General features: G+C 37.9%; 1 protein-coding gene across 6 annotated transcripts in view; it reads right to left on the bottom strand.

The window, feature by feature from the left end:
* Positions 1-24,872, bottom strand: part of IQCH (IQ motif containing H) — a 201,492-nt gene that overhangs the window by 103,503 nt on the left and 73,117 nt on the right. For all 6 annotated transcript variants that reach the window (XM_088024875.1, XM_088024876.1, XM_028100290.2 and 3 more), the window contains 2 exons: positions 13,357-13,436; positions 11,240-11,278 (listed from right to left, as the gene is read on the bottom strand). In XM_088024875.1, coding sequence (XP_087881001.1) covers positions 11,240-11,278; positions 13,357-13,436 — 119 coding nt within the window. The remainder of the gene's footprint in view (positions 1-11,239; positions 11,279-13,356; positions 13,437-24,872) is intronic.

Genomic DNA, 24,872 nt, shown 5'->3' with positions numbered 1-24,872 from the left:
GCATTTTGAAGAGTTTTCAGAGAACTCAAAGAAAAAGACCCAAGTAATTAATCAATAACTACTGTACCACAGTACTGTATTGAGTATTACTGTTAGATTGTTCATGGTTTGTCTTTACTAAACAAGTATTAACTGACATTCATTAACAAATTCAAGGCAGAAAGCTATCTAAAAGAAAAGTAAGCCGAGAGATGATTTACAATTAAAGGACAATAAGCAAACACATTTTTTTTTTTTAAATAAAGAAAAGAAAACCTTTAAATTCTTTTTCTTTCCTCAGGTTCTGGGCAGTGGAATCGTTAGACTGTCATCTCAAGTAAAAATGCAAAAAAGGAAGTGTTAAGTCCAAGAGGGGGAATTTCCTTGAATTTTAGAGGCTGACTTTTCAACAGCAGTAAGCTTTTGTCTACTCTTAAGAGTTGTTATAGGCATAGGAATGATGGGAAAAGCCTTCTTGCCAAGACTCTCACCCTTTCTGATCTTCTTAACGCACCAAGTAAGGATACAAACTGTCTGGCGGATGAAGACAAATTCCTTCGTCTTGGATGGGCAAGAGAGAGTTGGAGAAGTAATGTGTCCTGTAGCAGACATCAGTGCTGGTAGGAGGAGCCACAATGGATGGAAGACAAGTGGCACGTGTCCCAACAGAAATGGCCCGTGGTCGCATTTCTGCCTCCCTTCAAGAATGGAGTCTGATGGTAGGAAGGTTAGAATTCAGAGAAGAATGACCAGGCTTCATGAGCAAGGAACAGACACGTATAGTCAACACCAATGGACATGTCTGCAGCTGGCTGGTCCTGCCAGTCACATGTTGGACCCTGTTGACAAGACCCTGAGACTTCTCAAAGAAGTGCATCCCTGGACAGGAGGTTTGCCGGATAATCTGGTTTCCTTGGAGCTATGAAAATTATTTTGAAATTCCTTCTCTTTACAGAGACTCCCGTGGAATTGGGGCCGTCAGTGAAAATGGAGCGACCTTGGGAGAAGATTTTGAAAGGAGAGGCCTCTCAGGTCACTCTCAGGCAGTGCCTTCCAAAGGCATAGGCCTAAGGCATCCATGTACAGCAGCAAATACTTTTCAGAACTTTGGAAAGAATAGCCCTGGCGTGGGGATGGGGTTCCAGAGTTTAACCGTGGCTGTTATAGAACAAAGGGAGTATACCTCCCTACCTTCTTGGATGATATTCTGGTAAAGACCTGTTCTCAAAGGAAACACACTCTTGGACATCAAATAGACCACTCAGGCACGGGGAAGCTATGGGTTTGGAGTCAGCTAAAGCATCACTGTAGTACATCTGTCACAGAGAATGCCACACTTGGGAGCACTTCATACTTAGAGCTGGAAAAGACATGTCTCTCAAGAGAAAGCCTCCCCAAATTAAAGCGGTGCATCAGCATTGTGGGATCCATTGAGCAGGTAAAGACAAAGCTGCTTCACGGCCTGCTAGGAATAAGAGCCCTGATTAAAGGTCATGCCATGCTTCAGATTCTGGTTCCTTCTGTTATTCTTCCTTTTCTATTTACCTCCATGAACTTGTCTACAGTTAAATAATTGCCTGCCATCTTTCCCTCCTTCTACCTTCCTTCTTTCTATTCCCTCCTTCTATTCCTTCCTTCCTGCCTCTCTCCCTCCCTTCCTACTTTTGTTTTTGTTTTTGTTTTGTTTTAAGGTATGCTGTCCTCCCAATGTGATGTTACTGACCCAATAGTAATATTGTTTTCCTTCTAGTGGGGATGGCTCTCTGTCCTGCCATCCACATTGTCTCCTGGTCCTTCCTGAGACCCTGGTCACACCTTTGCCAGAGCCCAAACCCGTGGCCATGGCCTAATTATTAGCATCCTGCTCTAACTAACTGAATCAACTAGCTGGGAAATGCTCTTTATCATTTGCAAAGTGTTATTACTAATTAGGTAATTTTGAGAGTTTCTGGAGCCGTTATTTAGGAAAAATTCTAAATTTAAAACAAACAGGAAGGCAGGATGATGATTACATATGTCGATAAGTCACAGGGCTGAAGCAAAACAGGCCCGGTATTACCTCCTGAACTTCAGAAATAACTGCCACAAAGAAGAACTCTAGGAAAAAGGGATGTGTATTTCTAAGCTGAATGTCTTTACGAGAAATGTTCTGTTCACACATGTGGACAGCATGCGGATGTAGGATTAAACCATAGCTGAGGATTCCTAAATGAGATCTGACCACGATCTCCTGGTGGTAAGTAATCAAGTATTTGGGATAATCCAAATGGATATCATTTTTAGAGAAGCATTTGCCTAGAAAGACAGACTCAATTGCTTTTGAATCCATAAGCTGATGTTCCCTTTCTCGAACACTCACACGTATCTGTTAGTAATTAGCTTTGGCAATTCTTTTGTGTGAAAATGAATAAATTCCTCCTGCCATTATGGCTCTGAGTGCTTAGATTCAGAGTAGGAATGAAGTGACCCTCAGAGGTGGAACGTGCATTATTCCCTGAAAACCAGAGAAGCCACTTGTCTGGCCTGCTCTTTAATCTTTGTCGAGGGTCTGAAATGTGTTAAGTTTTGTACAGAACAGATATCATTACCTCAGATGGCTAGTGTTATTTGAAAGATATAAACAATATTCAGAGAAAGTAGCTGACCCAATCGGGATTTAGGGATTCAGCAGAATTACAGCACTGAATTTCAGAGCGTGATGGATCTTGAAGGTCACTGGCCTTGCCTTTTTACTGAACAAGCTATTATGGACTCAGGGAAATGAGCCTTGGCCCTGAGGTCTGACTAACCTGGGTTCAAGTCCAAGCTCTGCCACTATCTGCTACATACTCTTGGACGAGTTATCATCTGCTATGGATTGAATGTTTTGTGACCCCACAACATTCATACGTGGAAGCCCTGGTCCCCGATGTGATGGTATTTGGAGGTGGGGCCCTTGAGAGGTAATTAGGTCATGAGGGTGGAGGCTTCCTGATGAGATTAGTGCCCTTAGAAGAAGAGACACAAGAGAGATGATCTCTCTGTCATGTGAAGATACAGCGAGAAGGCAGCTGCTTGCAAACCAGGAAGAGGGACCTCACCGGAACCCAACCCTACTGGCAACCTGATCTTGGGCTTCCAGCCTCCAGAACTGTGAGTAATAAATGTTTGCTGTTTAAGCCACCCAGCCTATTGTATTTTGCTATGACAGTCCAAGTTAAAACAACATCCTCTCTACACTTAAGTGTTTCTCATCTCTAAAAATGAGGGACCCCCACAGAGTTGCTGTGAAGATCATAGCATGTGTAAAGAACCTCTCACAGTGCCTCACCTCCAGTCCCTGTGGTTATCACCGTAGATAGGAAACTGAGACTCAGAGAGGTTAAGTGATTTGCCCAAGATCACACAGCTAGTTGCCCTTTGGCTCCCCCCATAACATCCGTGCCCACAGCCCTAACTGTCCAGAACTCCCCATATGGCCCCATACCAAGGTGTGCTCTCCTTGTTCAACCTTCCTTTTACCACCTCCTACATCAGAGCCAACCTGGCCCTGACCTGCTGTTTCCTCCTTATTTGGAAAGCAGTCTGTTAAACTAACCCCAGGAACATGCTAATGAACCATGGCATGGTAGGAAAGGGACGGATTTGAAGTGAGAAGACCTAGGATCTAGGCTGTTACCACCTTACTACATGGCCTTGGGAAGTCACTTCTCTTGTGGGATATTAGGGGATCATTCAGAGTGCTTCTGATTTTGACACCCTATGTCTCTCTGACTTAAAGTGTCACCCCTTATGAAAGGCTATGTGTTGTTTAATAAACTCCTGGAGCTAGCAGAGCCAGCAAATCGAAGGCAAACGTCTCCAATAGCATCACCTCATGTACCATGAAAAAGACCTGGGGATTTCCCCCTCCTTTTCTCTTTTTTAAATAGGAAGTTTTTTTTTCTAGAAACTTACACACCACAGTTGAAGAATAGCTGTTTATACCAACTACATGTAAAGGTAGTCACGGGGAGAGAACCCCAAAGAGATATTCCAGCATTTCAGGGTCTGCAAATCAACAAAGCAGTTCTCAGTTCATAGGACCTAGAAACTGCATTTAAGCTGTTAAGTGTCAATTAAAAGTGAGAGTCAGAGTCCCTAAGCTTTATAAAGAGGCTAAAGGGCAAAAATAGAGAACTCACTGAGCAGAGACATATAAAGGAAGAGAATTGTGTGTAAAGACCACTCAGATCAACAGCAATTTTCTAGGGCTAATTTCTGCAATTGCTTTGAAAGGTATCTTTATTCAAATGAGTCTTCCTGAATTCTGAAACACTTTCTGAGGAGAAAAAAAAAAAAATTCCCACCCCTAGATGTATTCTTCTGGAACAAAACCACTCATTGGATCAAATTCTGGTTGGAGATCAAACAGAACAAAATCGGGAAGATTTTTAAGAGGGATGGACTATATTTTCAGCCAAATGTGATATTTCCTTTTCTAGAGATCTATCTAAGTTTATTGCTGCAATGATTTCATCTTTTCTGCTACCTTTATAATATTTTCTGAGAGAATGCGACATAGTGAAGGACGGCCACTTGGAACAATCATGACTGATGGGTGGACCCTGCCTGGGGTCCGTACTGGGAACCTGGCAGGCGGAGAGTGAAAAGCAGCCTGGATTCCTAAATTTCTGAGAAGAGGCACATCATCATGTTCTCCATGTGGTAAAGTAAGAGCAAGCCTCCAAAAGGACCTCGGTTATCACCAAAGTAAAGTTTGACGTTATGGTTTTCCTGAGGAAAATGTGTGTATAGCAAGTCTGTTGATCCCAGATGCCTAAGGAATACTTACAAAATTCTTACAACATCCCACCTTGTCACCTTCTCTAAACCTACATATGGATGCTGTTTTATTTTCATTTGTAGCACTTATCACTGCCTGACAGTTATATTAAATATCTGCCTTTCTTACTAGAACCTAAGTCCCAAGAGGGCAAAGACTTGGTTTGTTTTGTTCACTGCTACATCCCCAAGGTCTAGTATCCCGCCTGGCACATGATTAAAGGTCAATGGAGATTAGTTGAATGAAAGTATGAATGAAGCTGATAGCCACTTGGGCTGGGTTTACAGCACAAAACTCTTCTATGATCATACAAGTTATTTGCAAAATCATAGCTTGAGTTTTGAAGCACTAATAGACTACTGAAAATGTCCATACCCTGACTAAGGAATTCTACTGTGAGGAAGTTGCTTAAATACAAAGATTTATGTACAAATGTGGAAGATGTTCATGTCAGTTTTATTTATAACAGGAAATGATTTATTTATTAATAATTAGAATAGTTATTAATAATCTGACATTTATAATTTAATATCAAACAATAGGATAATAGCTAAGAAAATTATGGTATATCTTCAAGACAGATTATTATGTAGCCATTCAAAATGTTTTTTTTTAAGATTTTATTTATTTATTTATTTGAGAGAGCGAGAATGAGAGACAAAGAGAGAGCACATGAGAGGGGGGAGGGTCAGAGGGAGAAGCAGACTCCCTGCTGAGCAGGGAGCCTGATGTGGGACTCGATCCCGGGACTCCAGGATCATGACCTGAGCCAAAGGCAGTCGCTTAACCAACTGAGCCACCCAGGCGCCCCATTCAAAATGTTTTATGAAGACTTTTAAGTCCTATATATAAAGGCTTATGATAAATTGTTAGGAGAAAAGAGATGGGTCAGAGTTGAATATATTGAATGATACAACAGAGGGCCATGCCAAAGTTTAAATAACACCAAAGGGATATGGTATTATGGGATTTTGTGTGTGTGTGTGTGTGTGTGCGTGTGTGTGTGCCTTTCTCCTTTCTGAACCTTCCAAATTTTCTGTGAAGGATCAGGTCATAGTTTGATAAATGAAAAAGATAAAGTAAAAATAATTAAGATTATTTGGTCTTACTGATAAACTTTTTTTCTGGCGTATATAAGTAAAATTGTTAGTCCATGCAATAGAAGTGTACACTTAGATGCCATGAAGACAGATAAAGACAATTTTGTGAGTAGTTTTTCTCAGTTACTTCTTACAAGAAAAAAAAAATACTGTTTTGCACAAAGAACTGTATAATTTTCATTCACTTTGAAAGTTTCATGTCAAAAATGCATAGGTGAGGGTGGCAGTTGCTAATGAATTAAAGAAAACAGAAATGGTTTCAAATGATGCCACAGGTTTCTGGTTTTGGATTTTCTTTCTTTTCTTCCTTTAAGACGGTAAATTAAATAAGGTTTCATGAGGGAAAGTGAATCTAAACGAGGAAAGAACAGCCCTAGACTTCCTTCTGAATCTCGTCTTGTAACTTCAGGGTGTAGAACTCAAATTCTTGCCAAAGTACCACCTGCCCTCTCTGTGACCCTTTAGGACAGGACAAGAAGGGAGACTGCGTTGTGCTGGGCACAAAGCCCACCAGGGAGGCATTCTCTGCTCTTCAAGAAGTAGGCTGATTTGGAAAAGTGTCTATTCATGTCCTCTGCCCATTTTTTTAATTGGATTATTTGTTTTTTTGATGTTAGTTGTATAAGTTTTTTATATATTTCGCATACTAGCCCCCTATCGGATAGGTCATTCACAAATATCTTCTCCCTTCAATAGGTTGCCTTTTTGTTTTGTTGATGGTTTTCTTTGCTGTGCAAAAGCTTTTTATTTTTGTGTAGTCACAATGGTTTAATTTTGGTTTTGCTTCCCTTGCCAGAGGAGACATATATCTAGAAAAATGTCTCTATGGCTGGTGTCAAAGAAATTACTGCCTATGTTTTCTTCCAGAAGACTTACAGATGGCCAACAGACACATGAAACAATGCTCAACATCACTAATCATCAGGGAAGTGCACCTAAGAGCTGCAATGAGATATCACCTCACACCTGTCAGAATGGCTAAAATTAAAAATACAAGAAATAACAATTGTTGGTGAGGATTTGGAGAAAAAGGAACCCTCTTGCACTGCTGGTGGGAATGCAGACTGTGCAGCCACGATGGTAAACAGTATGGAATTTCCTCAAAAAATTTAAAAACGTAATTACCACATTATCCTGTAATTCCACTACTGGGTATTTACCCAAAAAACCCAAAGCCACAACTTGGAAAGATACATGCCCCCCTATGTTTATAGCAACATTATTTACAATAGTCAAAATAATGGAAGGTGCCCAAGTGTCCATCCACAGATGAATGGATAAAGAAGATGTGGTATATATATATACAGAATGGAATATTGCTGGGCCATAAAAAAAGAATGCGATCTTGCCATTTGCAACAATGGGGTCTTGCTCTAGAGGGTATAATGCTAAGTGAAATAAGTCAGTCAGAGGAAAACCAGTACCACATGATTTCATTTGTATTTGGAATTTAAGAAACAAATGAACAAAGAAAAAAAGAGACAAACAAAAAAACAGATTCTTAAATACAGAGAACAAACTTGTGGTTGCCAGAGGGGAGGTGTCGGGGGAGGGGGAGGTTGGGTGAAACAGGTGAAGGGGATTAAGGGTACACTTGTGATGAGCACTGAGTAATGTATAGCATTGTTGAATCATTCTATTGTAGACCTGAAACTAATGTAATGTTAATTACACTTCAATAAACATAAAGCGGTGGGCTTATTCCCTTTAGCAGATAGGTCACATTAAAGCTAAAACTGCTGCTAGATACCACCTGGTGGTTTTCAAAGTATATATTTTCAAACCTGGAACACTGTTCAGAAACAATACAATCTGATGGTAAAGAGGGGCACAGTTACCACGGCTGCTGCGGGTTTGAGGGGTCTAGAGCCCCACCTACTGGGAACTTCCACTTTTTTCCTTTTCCTGGGGGTCTTGGGGTGAGCGTTGGAGGCATTATGGAAGTTTTGTAAAAAACCGAGCTGGTCTACAGAAGGGGGGGAAATGAGAGTGGACAGGGGTGGTGTCACTGTCACATATGTTGCCTCATTAAAATAGTTCAACTGACTCAACTGTATAAAATAATCACGATTTTATAACATAAGGATCAAGGGTAATACGCTGGGGAAATACTAAAGAAAGTAACAGTGTTAGAATGACTAAGAAAAGCAAGACCCCAAAATTGACATTAAAAGGTTGTCACCCAAACCTATTCTTTCTATAGCAAAGACGATTTTACAGCAAGAGGTACGTCTTTCGAAATAGGACTTTCTTTTGTTTCTTCTTTAATTGGAAAAGTTTTGAAAATACAGAAAAGTATAGAAGAATAATATAAAAAAACTACCATGGGCGCATGTTAATCTTTTGTCTTCTTTGCTTTATGTATATTATATATATCTGTCTGTGGCTCATAAATGTAAGAAAGCAAGCTACCAAAGCCCAGTAGTTTAAACCGGAGGAATCTACATGAGGATGAATTAGATAACATTAGATAATATATATTATTATATATATAATAATATATAATAATATATAATGTATATATGATATATATCTCTCTGAAGCAAAGGAGACAAAAATATATATTTAAATCTTTTACATTTAAAAATATAGTATATTTTATATATTTATAATTATTTATAAGATTTAGATATATTTAAATTATTTATATATGTGTTGAAATTTAAAAAAACAACACATAAGGTAGAATTGAAATCCTCTAATTCTTTTTAGCTCTTTCTTCTCCCTCCCCCATTTCCAGAAGTAGAACACACTCATGAATTTACCTTACGTCCAGTAAATATATTTGTTTGTTTGTTTGTTTTACCCATAAAAGAGATTTTTTTATTATCAAAATATTAATTGAAATTAAGTGGATCTTTTTTTAAGATTTTATTTATTTATTTGAGAGAGAGAGAGCATATGGGGGGGAGGGTCAAGGGAGAAGCAGACACCCCTCTGAGCAGGGAGCCCGATGCGGGACTCGATCCCGGGACTCCAGGATCATGACCTGAGCCGAAGGCAGTTGCTTAACCAACTGAGCTACCCAGGCGCCCAAGTCAAGTGGATCTTAACATAGTTGTTAACATGTCTGCCTTGAGGTAATAAAAAGATGTATTTGCTGAGAGAGACAATTTTAGCAACTTTAACCAGGTGAATTAGAGCCCTGAAAACACAGGCCTTAGATTTCTTGAAATAACTATGAACCCTACCACTGTGTATTGTCTTATATTCCTTGGATCCTTGTGCAGAGCCTGACTGACTCCACTTTATCCTTCCACTTCTTGAGTCTTGGTTATTTGGTTAATGAGCTAGAAGACAGAACAGTCTCTTAAAGTCAGGGCCACTGAAAGCAGACATGACAGCCGAGGTGACAAGCACTGTCCTGAGCGTGAAGGAAACAAATGAAAAAGGACTAGAAATGGGTTCTCTGCGTACATGATCCTGGGGAGAGAAAATGTTAGATTACATCAGGGAGGTAGAGGTATGGGATCTTTTAGAAAGATTTCTACCAAAAGCGATTGAAAGTTTAAACTCTCTAATGCTTTGGGGCTCTGGCAGCCACATGGCCCAGTTCTGCATGCTGGCTCTGTCACTTACTAGGTGCATGACCTTAACGTCTCCGTAATTGGTTCCTTCCAGGAAAATGGGAATAATAATAGTACCTATTGCTCAGAGATGTTGTCAGATGAGGTGAGCTAATCCATGGAAAGCATAGGAACAGTGGTGGGCACAGAGTAAGCACGTGATGTGTGTAAGGTGCTAGTTAGGAGTAGTAGTGGAAGTGGTTGGGGTAGTTAGTAGTAGTTATCATCATAGTAGTGGTAACATTTGGAAAACTAGCACCTGTGGAAGAGTTCATAACCTTGTGTGTAGGAGGGTGGACTCTGGAGCCTCATTCTGTCATCTGGATCCTCCACACCCTTTCACCAACTATGTGGGCCTGGGGACAATGACAGTACAGAGGTTCTGGAGCTGCTGTGAGCATTCAGTGGGTGTGGAAGGTGCCTAGTGCCATGTTCTAAGAACATGCTCAACCAACTTTTACCGTTCTAAATATTCCTGATACATCATGCCTAGTGTTCTTAAAGCACATCCTATTTTTAAAGTGTAGAAGCAAGCTCACAATTTCCCCGTAGCAAGAAGTCAAGGGAAGCTGAAGGAAGGTTCTGATCGCATTGATTAGTTTCTCCAAGAGCAATCTGTCTCAGTTCAGAAGGACTGTATGCGATCATTGCTGTAAGCACAGCTCTGTCTAGTCACAGCTCTGCAGAAGTGCAAGGAGACCCAGAAGATGGGCTCTTTTTCCTTGGAAAGGGGCGGCTAAGCTCCCTCTGAAATTCTTTCTGATAAGACCCTCGAAGGAAGGGGGGCCTAGAAGATGTTTTTTAAAAATAGGCCAGTGAGGGGCGCCTGGGTGGCTCAGTCGTTAAGCATCTGCCTTCAGCTCAGGTCATGGTCCTAGGGTCCTGGGATCGAGCCTCCCTGCTCCGCGGGAAGCCTGCTTCTCCCTCTCCCACTCCCCCTGCTTGTGTTCCCTCTTTCGCTGTGTCTCTGTCAAATAAATAAATAAAATCTTTTTAAAAAAACAGGCCAGTGAATTCTGATAACAAGTGCTTTATAATTCCAAAGCATTTGCACACACATTAACAGCACTAATAGAACAAATCTATGAGAGTTATTACCCCATTTGACAGAGGAGGAAAGGGGGGCACTCAGAATTTAAGTGACTTGCTCAAAATTCCTCTATTAGTATGAGAAGAATCCAGCTCTTTCCTGCTTCAAGTTCAGAACTTTGCTGACTCATGCATGACCCAGTGGAAGGTTCTTTGCTGGCACGTACTTGTCAGTGGGAACGATTTCATTCCCCCAACATGTTTGTTACCTTATTGGTTTTAGGCAGCTTAGTTCTAAGTCCCATCCCCTTACCAATGACCTCATATATGCAGTGTGTATGCATGTGCACGTGTGTATGAACGCACACGTACACACACGTATGCCCATGCTGGGGACCAAGTGAATTTTTTTTTCACATTTTATTTATTTTCAAGTGGACTTTTAAAAGATGTGAATCATAGATTGAGGTTGAAGACCATTGTGATTCAGTCAGATTTTGAGTATGCTAAATCACTTCTCTGGATTGAAGCCTGAGAAGTAATTCAGTCCTAACTGAAGGGGGGTAGGGAATGTTTTTCACTTTAAATGAACCATTTTTTTCCTGAAGACATGATCTAATTTCTTTTATAAAAGAAGAGCAGAAGAAGTTTTGTGGCAGTCTCCAGCTGTCAACCGGCCTCTCATACTTTTGCCCTGAAGCAAAAGGAAGGGACATCAGGTGACAAACCCCAAATTTCAACTAGTCACACAAATTACAGACCTTCCTATCATGATGACTTCTTGACCTTTTGCCTTTCCCCTACAATGAAGAATGAGACACAGTTTAAATCAAAATGACTCTCATGGGCAATTTTACAAAACAAATAGAAGCACAGAGCCTCCCTCCCCCACCTCCCTCCCCCAGGTCCCCCCGCTGGGCCAGCCTGTTCCTTCTTTCCATGCAGGCAGGAGCTAATAATTAGAAAGACCTTTTCCACCCCAGACAACGCTGCCTTGCTTGCCAAGAGCCCTGTTTGATTTGAAGAGAGAGTTTGACAAAGTAAATATTTACCAAAACAGCTATAGTCAGACGCCAAGTCCTGCATCTAGGGTACACCGAAAGAAGTATTTCCAAGAAAGGGCTTCTCCGTGTGGCACCACACCGCCCGGTGGATGCTGATCTAGGTCTGTTCTAGCTCTATCAGTGTTTCCGTGAGCCTTTTCATTTCCACGCTAGGACACTTCACAGAGCGTATGAATAATCACATTTACCACTGAAGAGTCAATTCAGAAATGTACCAGTTCGGGACCACAGGAAAGAGTCTTTTTAAATATTACTGCCTCAGCACTAGGGGAAAGCTTTGTGAAGTCAACAGAGAGGAAATTAAAGGCAGTGTTCATTAGCCCTCCAGAAGTGTCTTTATTAAAATAATTTTTTTTCTGTGATAGATTGATTAGCGCAGAGAACCTAGTCATGTTTGAATTACCTGTAGATCTGTTGTCTATAACACTGTGGGACTGGAGAGCTCAAACGTGGTGAGAAGCAAAACAGGTGCCCCCGCCTGTTCCCATTATGCACATTAGCCCGTGGCCTTCGCACAGCCTGTTAAACAGCCGAATTTGAAACAATCGTGGTGCAGGCCAAACACTAGCTCGAAGGCCTGTCTGTCTAGGGATTTGGCCATTTACATTGATTTTTTTTTTTTTTTACCCACATTTTTCATGAAACACAAATATTTGCCATGGCAACTGGGGTGTCACATGACACGCTGCTACATAAACAGCTTGGAACTCTCTTACGGGGACACAGCCCACCAGTGCTGCAAATACAGGGAAAGCATCTCGAGGAAGATTTGGGCGTTAGGAAGAAGGTCTGGGGGGCGCCTGGGTGGCTCAGTCGTTAAGCATCTGCCTTCGCTCAGGTCATGATCCCAGGGTCCTGGGAGAAGAAGGTCTGGGAAGAGCAGGTAACAGTCTACTACATAGAGACAGTAGGATTCATTTCTTCTCTGCCACTCTTCCATTTCTCTTTCTTCCTTGCTTTTTTTTTTTTTTTTTAATGGGAGCAGCTGTAAATAGGACCACATAGGGTAAGCCCAGAAAAAGACACTGCTAGCTGTCTCCTTTTTCCGGCGAAAAGTTTCAATTATCACAACTCTGTGGCTTATAAACCTAAGAAAGCAAGCTTCAAAAGTCCAGCACATTTAAACCTGGAAAATCTCCATGAGGATTAATTATGTTGTACCATGAGGTCCTAATGTTAGAGAATACAGAATTTCTTCCCTTTCCTCATTAGGATATCTGTGCAAACCTGGAGAGCTTGCTTTTTATCCTATGCTTAAAGACAAATGAAGTAGAGTAAAACCGCATAAGAACACACCCTATGCAACACGAATTTGGATATAAAGCAATAGCTATCATATTCCAGATTCCTAGACTCTTGACCCAGTTAGTGGTATAGGTTGGCCCAGTCATTTAGTTAATCTCACAATAATGTGACGTGATTGAATTTTTTAAGACCCCGTGGATGATGTCATGGTAGAATCTACTTGTACAGCAATCCCCCTTTAAAAATCAAATGCATCCCAGCAGCCAAAATAGTATTTATTTCCATATGAAAGGTACAACTCTATAATATGTGTGTATTACTAAAAATCTCACTGAGAATACTGTAAATAATTTTCTCCTGTTAGAAGCATGAGGGGTGCCTGGGTGACTCAGTTGGTTAAGCATCTGCCTTTGGCTCAGGTCATGATCTCAGGGTCCTGGGATTGAGCCCAGTATCGGGCTCCCTACTCAGTGGGGAGTCTGCTTCTCCCTCTACCCCTGCCCCCTGCTCATGCTCTCTCTCTCAAATAAATAAATAAATAATCTTAAAAAAAAAAAGAGCACTAATACCTTTGATCTTTGTTTCTTGGAAGAGAACTTCTTTGCTTCCACTGGAATCAGCTGTGGTTTCTGAAGTGTAGCGAAAGGGGCTGTGGATGGAGGTGGTGCATTGTTACCTCTTCCAGAAAAAGGCTGAGTCACCAGGTGGATACTATTGGGTTTGCCACTTGAAAGTCAAATGGCTCTGTCACTGTTCACTATTGTCTTGCCTGTATCAATTCGATGAAACATTTGTGATCATTGATTTCAAAAGGAAAGCAAAAAGCATGGGAGGGCAACTGTTCCATCAGAATATAAGGTCAGCTCATTTTGTGCACACTGCCCAGACAAAAAAGTACATTTTAAAAGCAGGCACATTAGAGAGTAATATTGGTTATATAAAAACATTTTGTGGGCGCCTGGGTGGCTCAGTGGGTTAAGCATCTGCCTTTAGCTCAGGTCATGATCTCAGGGTCCTGGGATCGAGCCCCGTGTGGGGCTCTACACTCAGGGTAGAGTCTGCTTATCCCTCTCCCTCTGCCCCTTCCCCTGCTTGTGTTCTGTCTCTCAAATAAATAAGTAAAATCTTCAAAAAATATTTTGCTATAAGATCTCTTCAAACAGCCATATTCCCAAGTTCATTTAATAGGGAAGTTAATATAACTACACATGGTGGACTATTCTATTGTGTGGTCAGTAAAAATGATGATTCTGAAGAATTTAAATGGTTTGGGGAAATAATACAAGTGAAAAAAACACAGTAAATATCATTTTTGAAATTAATTAAATCTCAAAGCAACAACGTTTAGAGAACACATCTGGTCCATAGGTGGGTGGGCCTATCGGATATCAATGCTTGGGAGACAAATCGCTTCTCCCCTGTTGCCTGGCAGCAAATTCAACTGCCCTTTACAAATAGCTCAAGTCTGACATTCTCAGGGGTGAAAAATCCTTACTCTACTCTTTACAAAAACAAAAACAAAAACAAAAATAATTTATTTAAATGGTAAATTGAATCAAAGGAGTGGGGCTTCTTCCAACTCCCTTAGTCCAACCCCTTTTCTTAACACTTTATAACAGCCATCTTAGAAAGAATGGACAGATACTGATCAAATGCAGCACATCAGTACACAATTCGGAATCCCACTTCGAGTTCTTGGCTCTTTCACATTGCCTCAAGTTGGCTGCAAGCCATCTCTTTGGCCATTTCTTAAAAAGTAGCAGGAATTCCAGAGTCTAATCACTAAAATTCATCTCCACAAAAGGCATTTGTTGGTTGCCTCTGACCAACCTGGTTTGACCTGGTTTTCGGTTTTCTTGGCTTCCAGGAAGCCTCCCTGCCCATCCCCTTCCTGGAGCCTGGCAGTTGGCTAGAGTGTATGGAGACTCCATCTTAGGCCTACAAGTTTTGCCTTGACCTCTATGCTCTCCTGCCCTGTTGTTCACTTGGACTATGCCCTCCCACTTCTGAAGGCCAGTCCACACCCTGCACTTCAGCTGCTTGAAATCCACAGATTCACCCGTAAAGCCATGTTATTTCTAGTATCTGCAGGCTCAGTATACTGTTGGTTAAACTATCAGGTTCCTGCAGATGAGCGAGATTTATGGTTAAGTTCTCATGTTGAAACAAAACAGCAGCTGACAAGTTTTTGAGTAGGCATAATTTTGAAAGGATTTTAGTAAAATTTTAATGAAATCTGGTAGATAAAGATCTAAAAGATTTGTAATTTCATATGGGTAATCCACAGTTAATGGTATATCTAAAAATTTTTTAAAGATTTTCTTAGTTACCTGCAAAAATTCTGTCACTGAATTATAACTGCACGTAGCCTTAAATTTTGTGGGACACATGCATTTGAAGAATGTGCATCTCCAACAAAATTGTATCATAAGGTACTGCCTATATTTTGCTACTCAATTTTCCTTCTGGAAACATCTGTATGATAATCAGAGTTAATGTCAGGGGAAAAAAAAATCTTGTCTTTCTGGACAACCCTGAATGCTTCTATGGTAGTTACTGATATCTACCTGCCCAATAGCCTTTCTTTCTTGCTAATTTTAAAACATCATTTTTTTCCAATATGCCGGGCTCCAGGGGATGCCAGATATAGCAAACAAAATTTTTAGAGGACACACAGTTACATTTTAATTTTAGATAAACAACAAATAATGTTTTAGCATAAGTATGGCCCAAATGGTAAATATATTTAATATCCAACAAAGAATTTTCATGAATGGATTGTACCAAGCATAACTTATTGTATAAGAATTCAGTATAGTATGTCCCAAATCCTAACCCTAACCCTAAACCTAACCCTATCCCTAGACATTCACTTTCCCAGCCTTTCTTAGAGCTAACAGTAGCCATGTGACCAGTGAGATGTAAGGGGAAGTCCATCCAGGGGCTTCTGGGAAGAGACTGGTAACCACTGTTTTCCCTTCTTCCTGCCTCGAAGGTGTACATTAAGGCCCAGATATGCAGGAGCCATCGTAGAGCCAGGAGGTGGCAAGCATGAGATTGAAATCAAACATCCAAAGAAGATAAAGCAGAAAGAGCTGTTTTGATTCTTTTGATGAGTACCACCAGCCGACACTGCCTACTTCGTGATTTCTTACGAGTGAGACAAATGAACTCCTCATTGGTTAAGCCGCCGCTAGTCAGGTTCTCCGGTATCCGCGGTCCCATACATTCCTGTCTGGCGCCCCTTCCTCCCTCCCTCCCTGTCTCCGTCCCATTCTTTGTCTTATTGTGTGTGCTGGGGCCTCGAGGACATATTCAGCGATGGTGGCAGCAGTAGCCATTCTTGAACCATCTCCGCTTTTAATGGAAAGATGGAATGATCCTAAAGTTTGCCTACTAAGAATATTGGCTCTGGGGTTTTGGCTGAAGGCAATAATCAGGGTCAGAAAATCCTCTTATACTTCTATTCTGCTCAGAGGTTTTTTTTTCCCCCTATTGTTAATATTGAGTTGCTTTACATGATTTTTAAATTTTCACACATACGGAGATGATCATAGGACTTTTCTTTTTTAATCTGTTAACATGGCGAATTGTTCAATTTTTCTAATATTGACACTTCCTCACATTCTTCCTCATTATGATGAAGGTAAAAAAAAAAAACCCATACTGCTAACTTTTATTTAGAATGTTTGCCTCTATGTTCCTGAGATCGAGCCATAATATTCTTTTCTTGCACTGTCTTCATCCTGTTTTGGTACCAAAGTTGTAGTAGCTTCATAAAATCAGTTGGCGAGCTTTTCTTCTTTTCTTTCTCTATGGAATAGTTTAAGATAAGGATCACTGATCTTTTAAGTTGGTAAATCTTGCCTATAAAAGGCCTGAGGCCCTTTTTCCTCTGGTATATTTTTGTGAGCAGGCATGTGGGCACATGTCTACATGTGTTGTTTAAGACAGAGAGATATATATATTTTTTTAAAGATTTATTTATTATTTATTTTGAGAGAGTGAGAATGAGAGAGAGAGAGAGCACAAGATGGGGGAGGGTCAGAGGGAGAAGCAGACTCCCCGCTGAGCAGGGAGCCCGATGTGGGACTCGATCCCAGGTCTCCAGGATCATGACCTGAGCCGAAGGCAGTCGCTTAACCAACTGAGCCACCCAGGCGCCCAAGACAGAGATATATTTTTGACTACCAGTTCAAATGACCTAATGGTATTGTTTTCTCTAAGTTTCCTACTTAAGTTTTCTTGAATTAATTTTGGCAATTATTCTCCTTTCATTTAGAAAAAACATTGGCATAAAACTATATACTATAATTTTTTAAAAATTCTATGTATCATTTTTCATTTTAATACTATTTGTGCCTTCTCTTTTTTTAAATTTCAGCTTTATAGAGGTGTAACTGACATATAATTTACATATAAAATTGTAAAGTATTTAAAGTGTACAGTGTGGGGAGTTGATATATGTATACATTATGGAAGGATTCCCTCCCATCTAGTTAATTAACACATGCATCATCTCCCATACTTATTTTTTTTTAATTAATGAGAACATTTAAGTTCAGCTCTCTTAGCAAATGTCAATTATTTACATTAGATCTTCAGACATTATTCATTTTATAGCTGAAAGTTTATACCCTTTTACCAACCTCTACCCACCTCTCAGTCCCTGGCAATCACTATTCTACTCTGTTTCTATAAATTTGACCTTTAAAAAATTCCACATGTAAGTGATACCATGTAGCATTTGTCTTTCTCTGACTGGCTTATTTCACTCAGCATAATACCCTTGAGGTTGATCCATGTTGTCTCAAATGGCAGGATTTCCTTCTTTTTTAAGGCTGAATAATGTTTTATATTTATAAAATAATTTTATTTTAATAAAATAATATATGTTTATTATAAACATATATAAAATATATATTATATATAAAATATATATTATACATCTATAAAATATATACTATATATATAAAATATATGTATGTATATATGTCACATTTCCTTTTTCCTTTCATCCATCTACAGACATGTAAATAGTGTCCATACCTTGGCTATTATGAATAATACTATAGTGAACATGGGAGTACAGATGTCTCTTGAGATAATGATTTTGATTCCTTTGGTTGTAAGTGGGATTGCTGATAGATGGTAGTTCTATTTTTAATTTCTGGAGAAACCTCCCTACTATTTCCCCTAGTGACTTTACTAGCTTACATTTTCACCGACAGCACACAATGATTCCCTTTTCTCCACCACCTGCTATAGCCTTTGTTCTCTTGTCTTTATGATGATTGCCATTCTGACAGGTGTGAGGTGCTATCTCATTGTGGTTGTGATTTGCATTTGCCTGATGATTAGTGATACTGAGCACCTTTTCATGTCCCTGTTGGCCCTTTGTCTTCTTTGGAAAATATCTGTTCAGGTCCTTTGCCCATTTTTTAGTTGGGTTATTTGGGTTTTTTGCTATTGAGTTGTATGAATTTCTTAATATATTTTGTGTATTAACCTTTTATTGGATTTGTGCATTGCAATATTTTAGCCCATTCCAGAAGTTGCCTTTTCATTTTGTTGGTGGTTTCTTTTGCCACGCAGAAGCTTTTTAGTTTGATATAGGCTCACTTTTTTATTTTGGCTTTTGTTGTGTTTGCTCTTGGTTTCAAATCCAAAAAATCATAGAGCTTATCCCTGTGCTTTCTTTTAGGAGTTTTATGGTTTCGGGTCTTATATTGAGGTCTTTAATCCATTTTTGAGTTAATTTTTGTGTATGGTATAACATCGTGGTCCAGTTTCATTTTTTTTTAACGTGGCTCTCCAGTTTTCCCAATACCATTTGTTGATGAGATTACCCTTTTCCCATTATGTATTTTGGGATCCTTTGTCGAAACTTAATTGACCATTAAGACATGGTTTTATTTCTGGGCTCTCTATTTTGTTCCGTTGATCTATGTGTCTGTTTTTAATGCCAATACCATACTGTTTTGATTACTAAAGCTTTGTAATATTATTTGGAATCAGGAAGTGTGACATCTCTAGTTTTCTTCTTTGTTAAGATTGCTTTCCCTATTCAGGGTTTCTTGTGGTTCCACATAAATATTAGGATTGTTTCTTCTATTTCTGTAAAAAATGCCATTGGAATTTTAATAGGGATTGCATCAAGTCTATAGTTTGCTTTGGGTGGTATAGCATTTTAACAAAATTCATTCTTCTAGGGCGCCTGGGTGCCTCAGTTGTTAAGCGTCTGCCTTCGGCTCAGGTCATGATCCCAGGGTCCTGGGATCAAGTCCCACATCAGGCTCCTGGCTCAGCGGGAAGACTGCTTCTCCCTCTCCCACTCCCCCTGCTTGTGTTCCCTCTCTCTCTGTGTCTCTCTCTGTCAAATAAATAAACAAAATCTTAAAAATAAATAAATAAAAATAAAAAGTTCAAAATTAGTTCTTCTAATTCATGAACATGGAATCTGTTTCCATTTATTGGTGTCCTCTTCAATTTCCTTCATTAATATTTTATAGTTTTCAGTATACAGATCTTACACCTGCTTGGTTAAACTTATCCCTAAGTATTTTATTTATGCTATTGTAAATGGTGTTGTTTTCTTAATTTCTCTTTCTGATAGTTCATTGTTAGTGTATAGAAATGCAACTAATTTTTGTATATTGATTTTATATCCTACAACTTTACTGAGTTCATTTATTACTTCTAACCATTTTTTGGCGGTGTCTTTAGGGTTTTCTATACAGAATATATCATTTGCAGAGACAATTTTACTTCTTCCTTTCTGATTAAATACATTTTATTTCTTTTTCTTGTCTAATTTCTCTGGCTAGGACTTCCAGAACTATGTTGAATAAAAGTGGCAAGAGTGGACATCCTTGTCTTGTCTCTGATCTTAAGGAACTTCTAGATTTTCATTATAGAGTATAATGTTAGCTGTGGGATGTCATATATGGCTTTTATTATCTTGAAGTAAATTTCTTTTATATCCAATTTATTGAGAGTTTTTATCATGAAAGGATGTTGAATTTTGTCAAATGCTTTTTTTGTATCCATTAAGTTGATCACATGATTTTTATCCTTCATTTTGTTAATGTGGTATATTACATTTATTGATTAGCATATGTTGAACCATCCTTGCATCCGGGAATAAATCTCAATTGATCATGGTGTATGGTCATTTAAGTGTGTTGTAAAATTGAGTTTGCTAATATTTTATTGAGGATTTTTTGCATCTTCCTTTATCAGGAATGTTGACCTGTAATTTTATTTTCTTGTCTGCTTTGGTATGAGGATAATGCCGGCCTTATAAAATGAGTTTGGAAGTGCTCCTCTTCTATTTTTTAGAAGAATTTGAGAAGGATTGGTAAAAAAAAATTTTTTTTTTTCTTTAAATGCTTGGTAGAATTCACCAGTGAAGCCTTCTGATCCTGGACTTTTCTTTCCTGGGAAGTTTTTGATTACTCATTCAATTTCCTTGCTAGTAAGTAATTGGTCTCTTCAGATTCTCTATTTCTTCATGATTCAAACTTGGTAAGTTTATGTTTCTAGGAATTTATCCATTTCTTCTAAGTTATCTAATTTTTGGTGTATAATCGTTCATAGTAATTTTTTTTTAAAAAAATTTGCTTGTTTATTTGAGTGGGGAGAGGGGCAGAAGGGAGAGGGAGGAGCAGACTCTCCCCTGAGTGCAGAGCCCAATGCGGGGCTCAAACACAGGACCTTGAGATCATGACCTAAACTGAACTCAGACACTTGACCAAGTGAGCCACCCAGGAGCCCCTGTTCATAGTAATTTCTTATGATCCTTAGTATTTCTACATCATCACTTGTAATGTCTCCTCTTTCATTTCTGATTTTATTTGAGTCTTCTCTCTTTTTTCTTAGTTTGTCTAGCTAGAGGTTTGTCAATTTTGTTTATCTTTTCCAAAAAAACCAGCTCTTCATTTCATTGATATTTTCTCTTGTCTTTCTAGTCTCTGTTTATTTCCACTCTGATCTTTGTTATTTCCTTCATTATAACTTTGGGCTTAGTTTGTTCTTTTTCTAGTTCTTTGAGTTATGAAGTTAGGTTGTTTATTTGAGGTTTTTCTGTTTTCTAAGTGTAGGTATTTATTGCTATAAACTTCTCTCTTAGAACTGCCTTTTTTTTTTTTGCATCCCATAAGTTATGTTGTGTTTCAATTTCTATTTGTCTCAAGATATTTTTTTATTGCCTTTTGATTTCTTCTTGACCTATTGATTATTCAGGAGCATATTGTTTAATCAGCACATATTTGTGAATTTTCCACTTTTTCTCTGGTAATTTATTTCTAGTTTCATACTATTCTGGTTAGACAAGAAGCATGGCATGATTTCATTATCTTAAATATATATATGTGTGTGTGTATATATATATATATATATATATATATACACATATATATTTTTTAAAGAATTTATTTATTTACTTGAGAGAAAGAGAGAGAGAGAACACAGAGGGAGAGGGAGAAGCAGACCCCCACTGAGCCAGGAGCCCAATGCGGGGCTCGATCCCAGGACCCGAGGATCATGACCCAAGCTGAAGGCAGATGCCTAACCAACTGAGACACCCAGGTGCCCCAAGCATTTTTCAATTATCTTAAATATATTAAGACTTGTTTTAATTTGTATCTCCCTAGTAACTAATGATGTTATGCATGCTTTCACTTATCTATCTACCATCCATATATCTTCTTTGGTAAAATTTCTCTTTTAATCCTTTGTTTATTAGGTTATTGGGTTGCTTGTTTCCTTACTGAGTTTTGAGAGTTTTTTTTATATATTCTGGACAAAAAATTTTTATTGAGTAATTGTGTCTTGAAATATGAATTCCCAATCTGTAGCTTTTCTTTTCATTTTCTTAATATTGTCTTTCAAAGAGTAGAAGTTTTAAATTTTGATAAAGTCCCATGTGTTAAATTTTACTCTTATGAATTTGTGGTATTTAAGAAATCCAAGGAAACAAAAGTTTTCGCCCTTTGTTTTCTTCTAAAAGTTCTTAGTTTTAGACTTCACATTTATTTCTATGATCCATTTTGAGTAAATTTTTATATGTGGTGCAAGGTATGGGTCAAAGTTCTCTATATATCTATCTTCAATTGTTCCAGCACCATTTGTTGAAAAAGACTATCGTTTCTCCATTGAATTGCCTTTGCATCCTTGTTGAAGATCAATTAACCATGGATGTGTAGGGCTACTCCTGAACTCTCTATTCTGCTCTATGGATCTCTATACTTATCCTTTTGCTAATAGCACACTGTTCCAATATCTATAACTTTATACTAACTCAGAGAACTTGAGTCCTCCAATGTTACTTTTCTTTTTCAAAATTATTTTGGCTATTGTACCATGTTTGCTTTTCCATATAAATTTTAGAATTGGCCTGTCAAGTTCTACAAAAATATTCTATTGATCTTGATTTGGATTGCACTGAGTTTATAGACAACTTTGGGATGATTAACATAACAATATTGAGTCTTCAGATCCATGAACATGGCTTACCTTTCCATTTATTTAGGTGTTGTTTGAATTTTTTTTTCATTAGCATTTTGGAGTTTTCAGTATACAGATCTTGCACATAATTTTTTAGTTTTCTGCCTAAGTATTTAATTATTTGGTATTATTTTAACGGCATTGTTTTTGTTGTTGTTGTTTTAAGTAAAGTGTACACCAAACATGGGGCTCAAACTCATGACCTTGAGACCAAGAGTCACATGCTCAATTGACTGAGCCAGCCAGGCATCCTGGTATTGTTTTTAAAAATTCAATTTCCAATTATTCATTTCTAGTATATAGAAATTCAATTAATTTATATATATATATTTAAAGATTTTATTTATTTAATTGACAGAGAGAGAGAGCAAGACAGTGAGAGAGGGAACACAAAAGCAGGGGGAGTGGGAGAGGGAGAAGCAGGCTTCCTGCCATGCAGGGAGCCTGATGCGGGGCTCGATCCCAGGACCCTGGGATCATGACCTGAGCCGAAGGCAGTCACTTAATCAACTGAGCCACCCAGGCACCCCTTAATTTTTATATATTAATCTGGTATCCTGAAACCAGGCTGAACTTTATTATTTATTCTATTATCTTTTTTTGGTAGATCTTTCAAATTTTCTATGTAGTAATCATTCTGTTTATAAAGACAGTTTAATTTCTTTATTTTCTATTCTTTTCTTACCTCATTGTATTGGCTAGGACCTTCCATACAATGTTGAATAGCTGTGGTAAGAGTGGACATCCTTGCCTTGTTCCTGATCTTATAGAGAAAGCAGTTGGTCTTTCACTATTAAGTATGATTTTAGCTGTAGATGCACTATATGAGGCTGAGAAAATTCCCCTTTATTTTTAGTTTCCTTAGATTTTTTTTAAAGGTATTATTGTTTCATAGATGTTGCATTTTATTTTATTTTTATGTATTGAGATGGAGATGGTCATATGGCTCTTCTTCTTTCGTCTGTTGAATGTGATGATTTACACTGATTGATTTTTTAATGTTGAAACAGTCTTGCATTCTTAGGATAAACCCTACATGGTCATGATATATTATTCTTTTTTTATATTGTGGGATTCAATTTGCTAATATTTTGTGGAGGATTTTTACATCTCTTTTCATGAAGAATAACAGCCTATGGTTTTCTTGTCTTCTGATGTCTTTGTCTGGTTGTGATATCAGGGTAATGCTGGCTTTATGAAATGGTCTGAAGACTGTTTTCTCTTATTCTATTTTCTAGAAGAATTTGTGTAGAATTTGTAATATTTCTTTCTTAATTGTTTGGTAGAACTCACCAGGGATGCCATCTGGAACTAGTGTTTTCTTTCTGAGAAAGTTTTGAGTACAAATTAAATTTCCTTAATAGATAAGGACTAGTTAGGTCATCTGTTTCTTCTTGAGTGAGCTTTGGTAGTGTCTGTCTTTCAAAGAGTTTGTCCATTAGTCTAAGTTGTGAGAACATTTACAATGTTCTCATATCATCCTTTAAAAGTCTATAGGATTTGTAATGATGTCTCCTCTTTCATTTGTGGTATTAGTAGTTTGTGCCTTATCTCTTTTTATCTTTGGTAGTCCTTTGTTAGGCTAGAGGTTTACCAATTTTGTTGATATTCTCCAAGAAACAGATTTTGATTTCAATAAGTTTCTCTATTTTTATCTATTTTTAATTTCAATTCCTTTTACTTTCATTTCTATTATTTCCTTCTTTCTGCTTTTCTTTGTCTAGTTTCTTAAATTTGGGGCTTAGATAATTAATTACAGATCTATCTTGCTTTCTAATATAAACATCTAATGCTATAATTTTCTGTATAAATACTACTTAGATAAAATAGGTAAAATAATACTAAATAAAACAAAATAAATATAAAATAAAATAGATAAAATAATACTATTTTATAGCATTATTACTATATTTAATACTAAATAAAAAATAAGTATAAAATAAAATAGATAAAATAATACCATTTTTATCTATTTTCAGTTTCATTGCCCTTTACTTTCATTTCTATTATTTCCTTCTTTCTGCTTTTCTTTTTCTAGTTTCTTAAAGTTGGGACTTAGATAATTTCAGATCTATCTTATTTTCTAATATAAACATCTAATGCTATAATTTTTGTACAAATACTACTTCAGTTGCATTCTATAAATTTTGATATATTGTGTTGTTATTTTCATTCAATTCAAAAGATTTTTAAATAATCTTGTGATTTCCTCTTTGACCACTGGGTTACTTAAAAGTATGTTCTTTAATTTGCAAGTATTTGGGAAATTTTCCAGATAGTTTTCTTTAATTCATTTCTCATTTAACTACGTTATGGTCAGAGAACTATTTTGTATAATTTCAGTTCTTTTAAGTTTGTTAAGATTCTTTTTATGGTCCAGAATATTGTCTATTTTGTTGAAAGTTCCATATGCATTTGAAATGAATGAGCATTCTGCTCTTTGTTTTAATTCCTTAGATATGTTAAAATAGGTTGATAATGTTCAAGTCATCTATATTGTTATAGATTTTTGCTTCAAGTATTTTAAATCTCTGCTCTTAGGTACATACACAGGATTGTTATGTCTTTTTTGCTGAAC

Source organism: Eumetopias jubatus, unplaced genomic scaffold (assembly GCF_037043125.1).
Source record: "Eumetopias jubatus isolate StellerSeaLion01/CBP00866 unplaced genomic scaffold, mEumJub1_p1.0 scaffold_7, whole genome shotgun sequence".
Taxonomy (NCBI): domain Eukaryota; kingdom Metazoa; phylum Chordata; class Mammalia; order Carnivora; family Otariidae; genus Eumetopias; species Eumetopias jubatus.
This window is presented reverse-complemented; position numbering and strand designations above follow the sequence as displayed.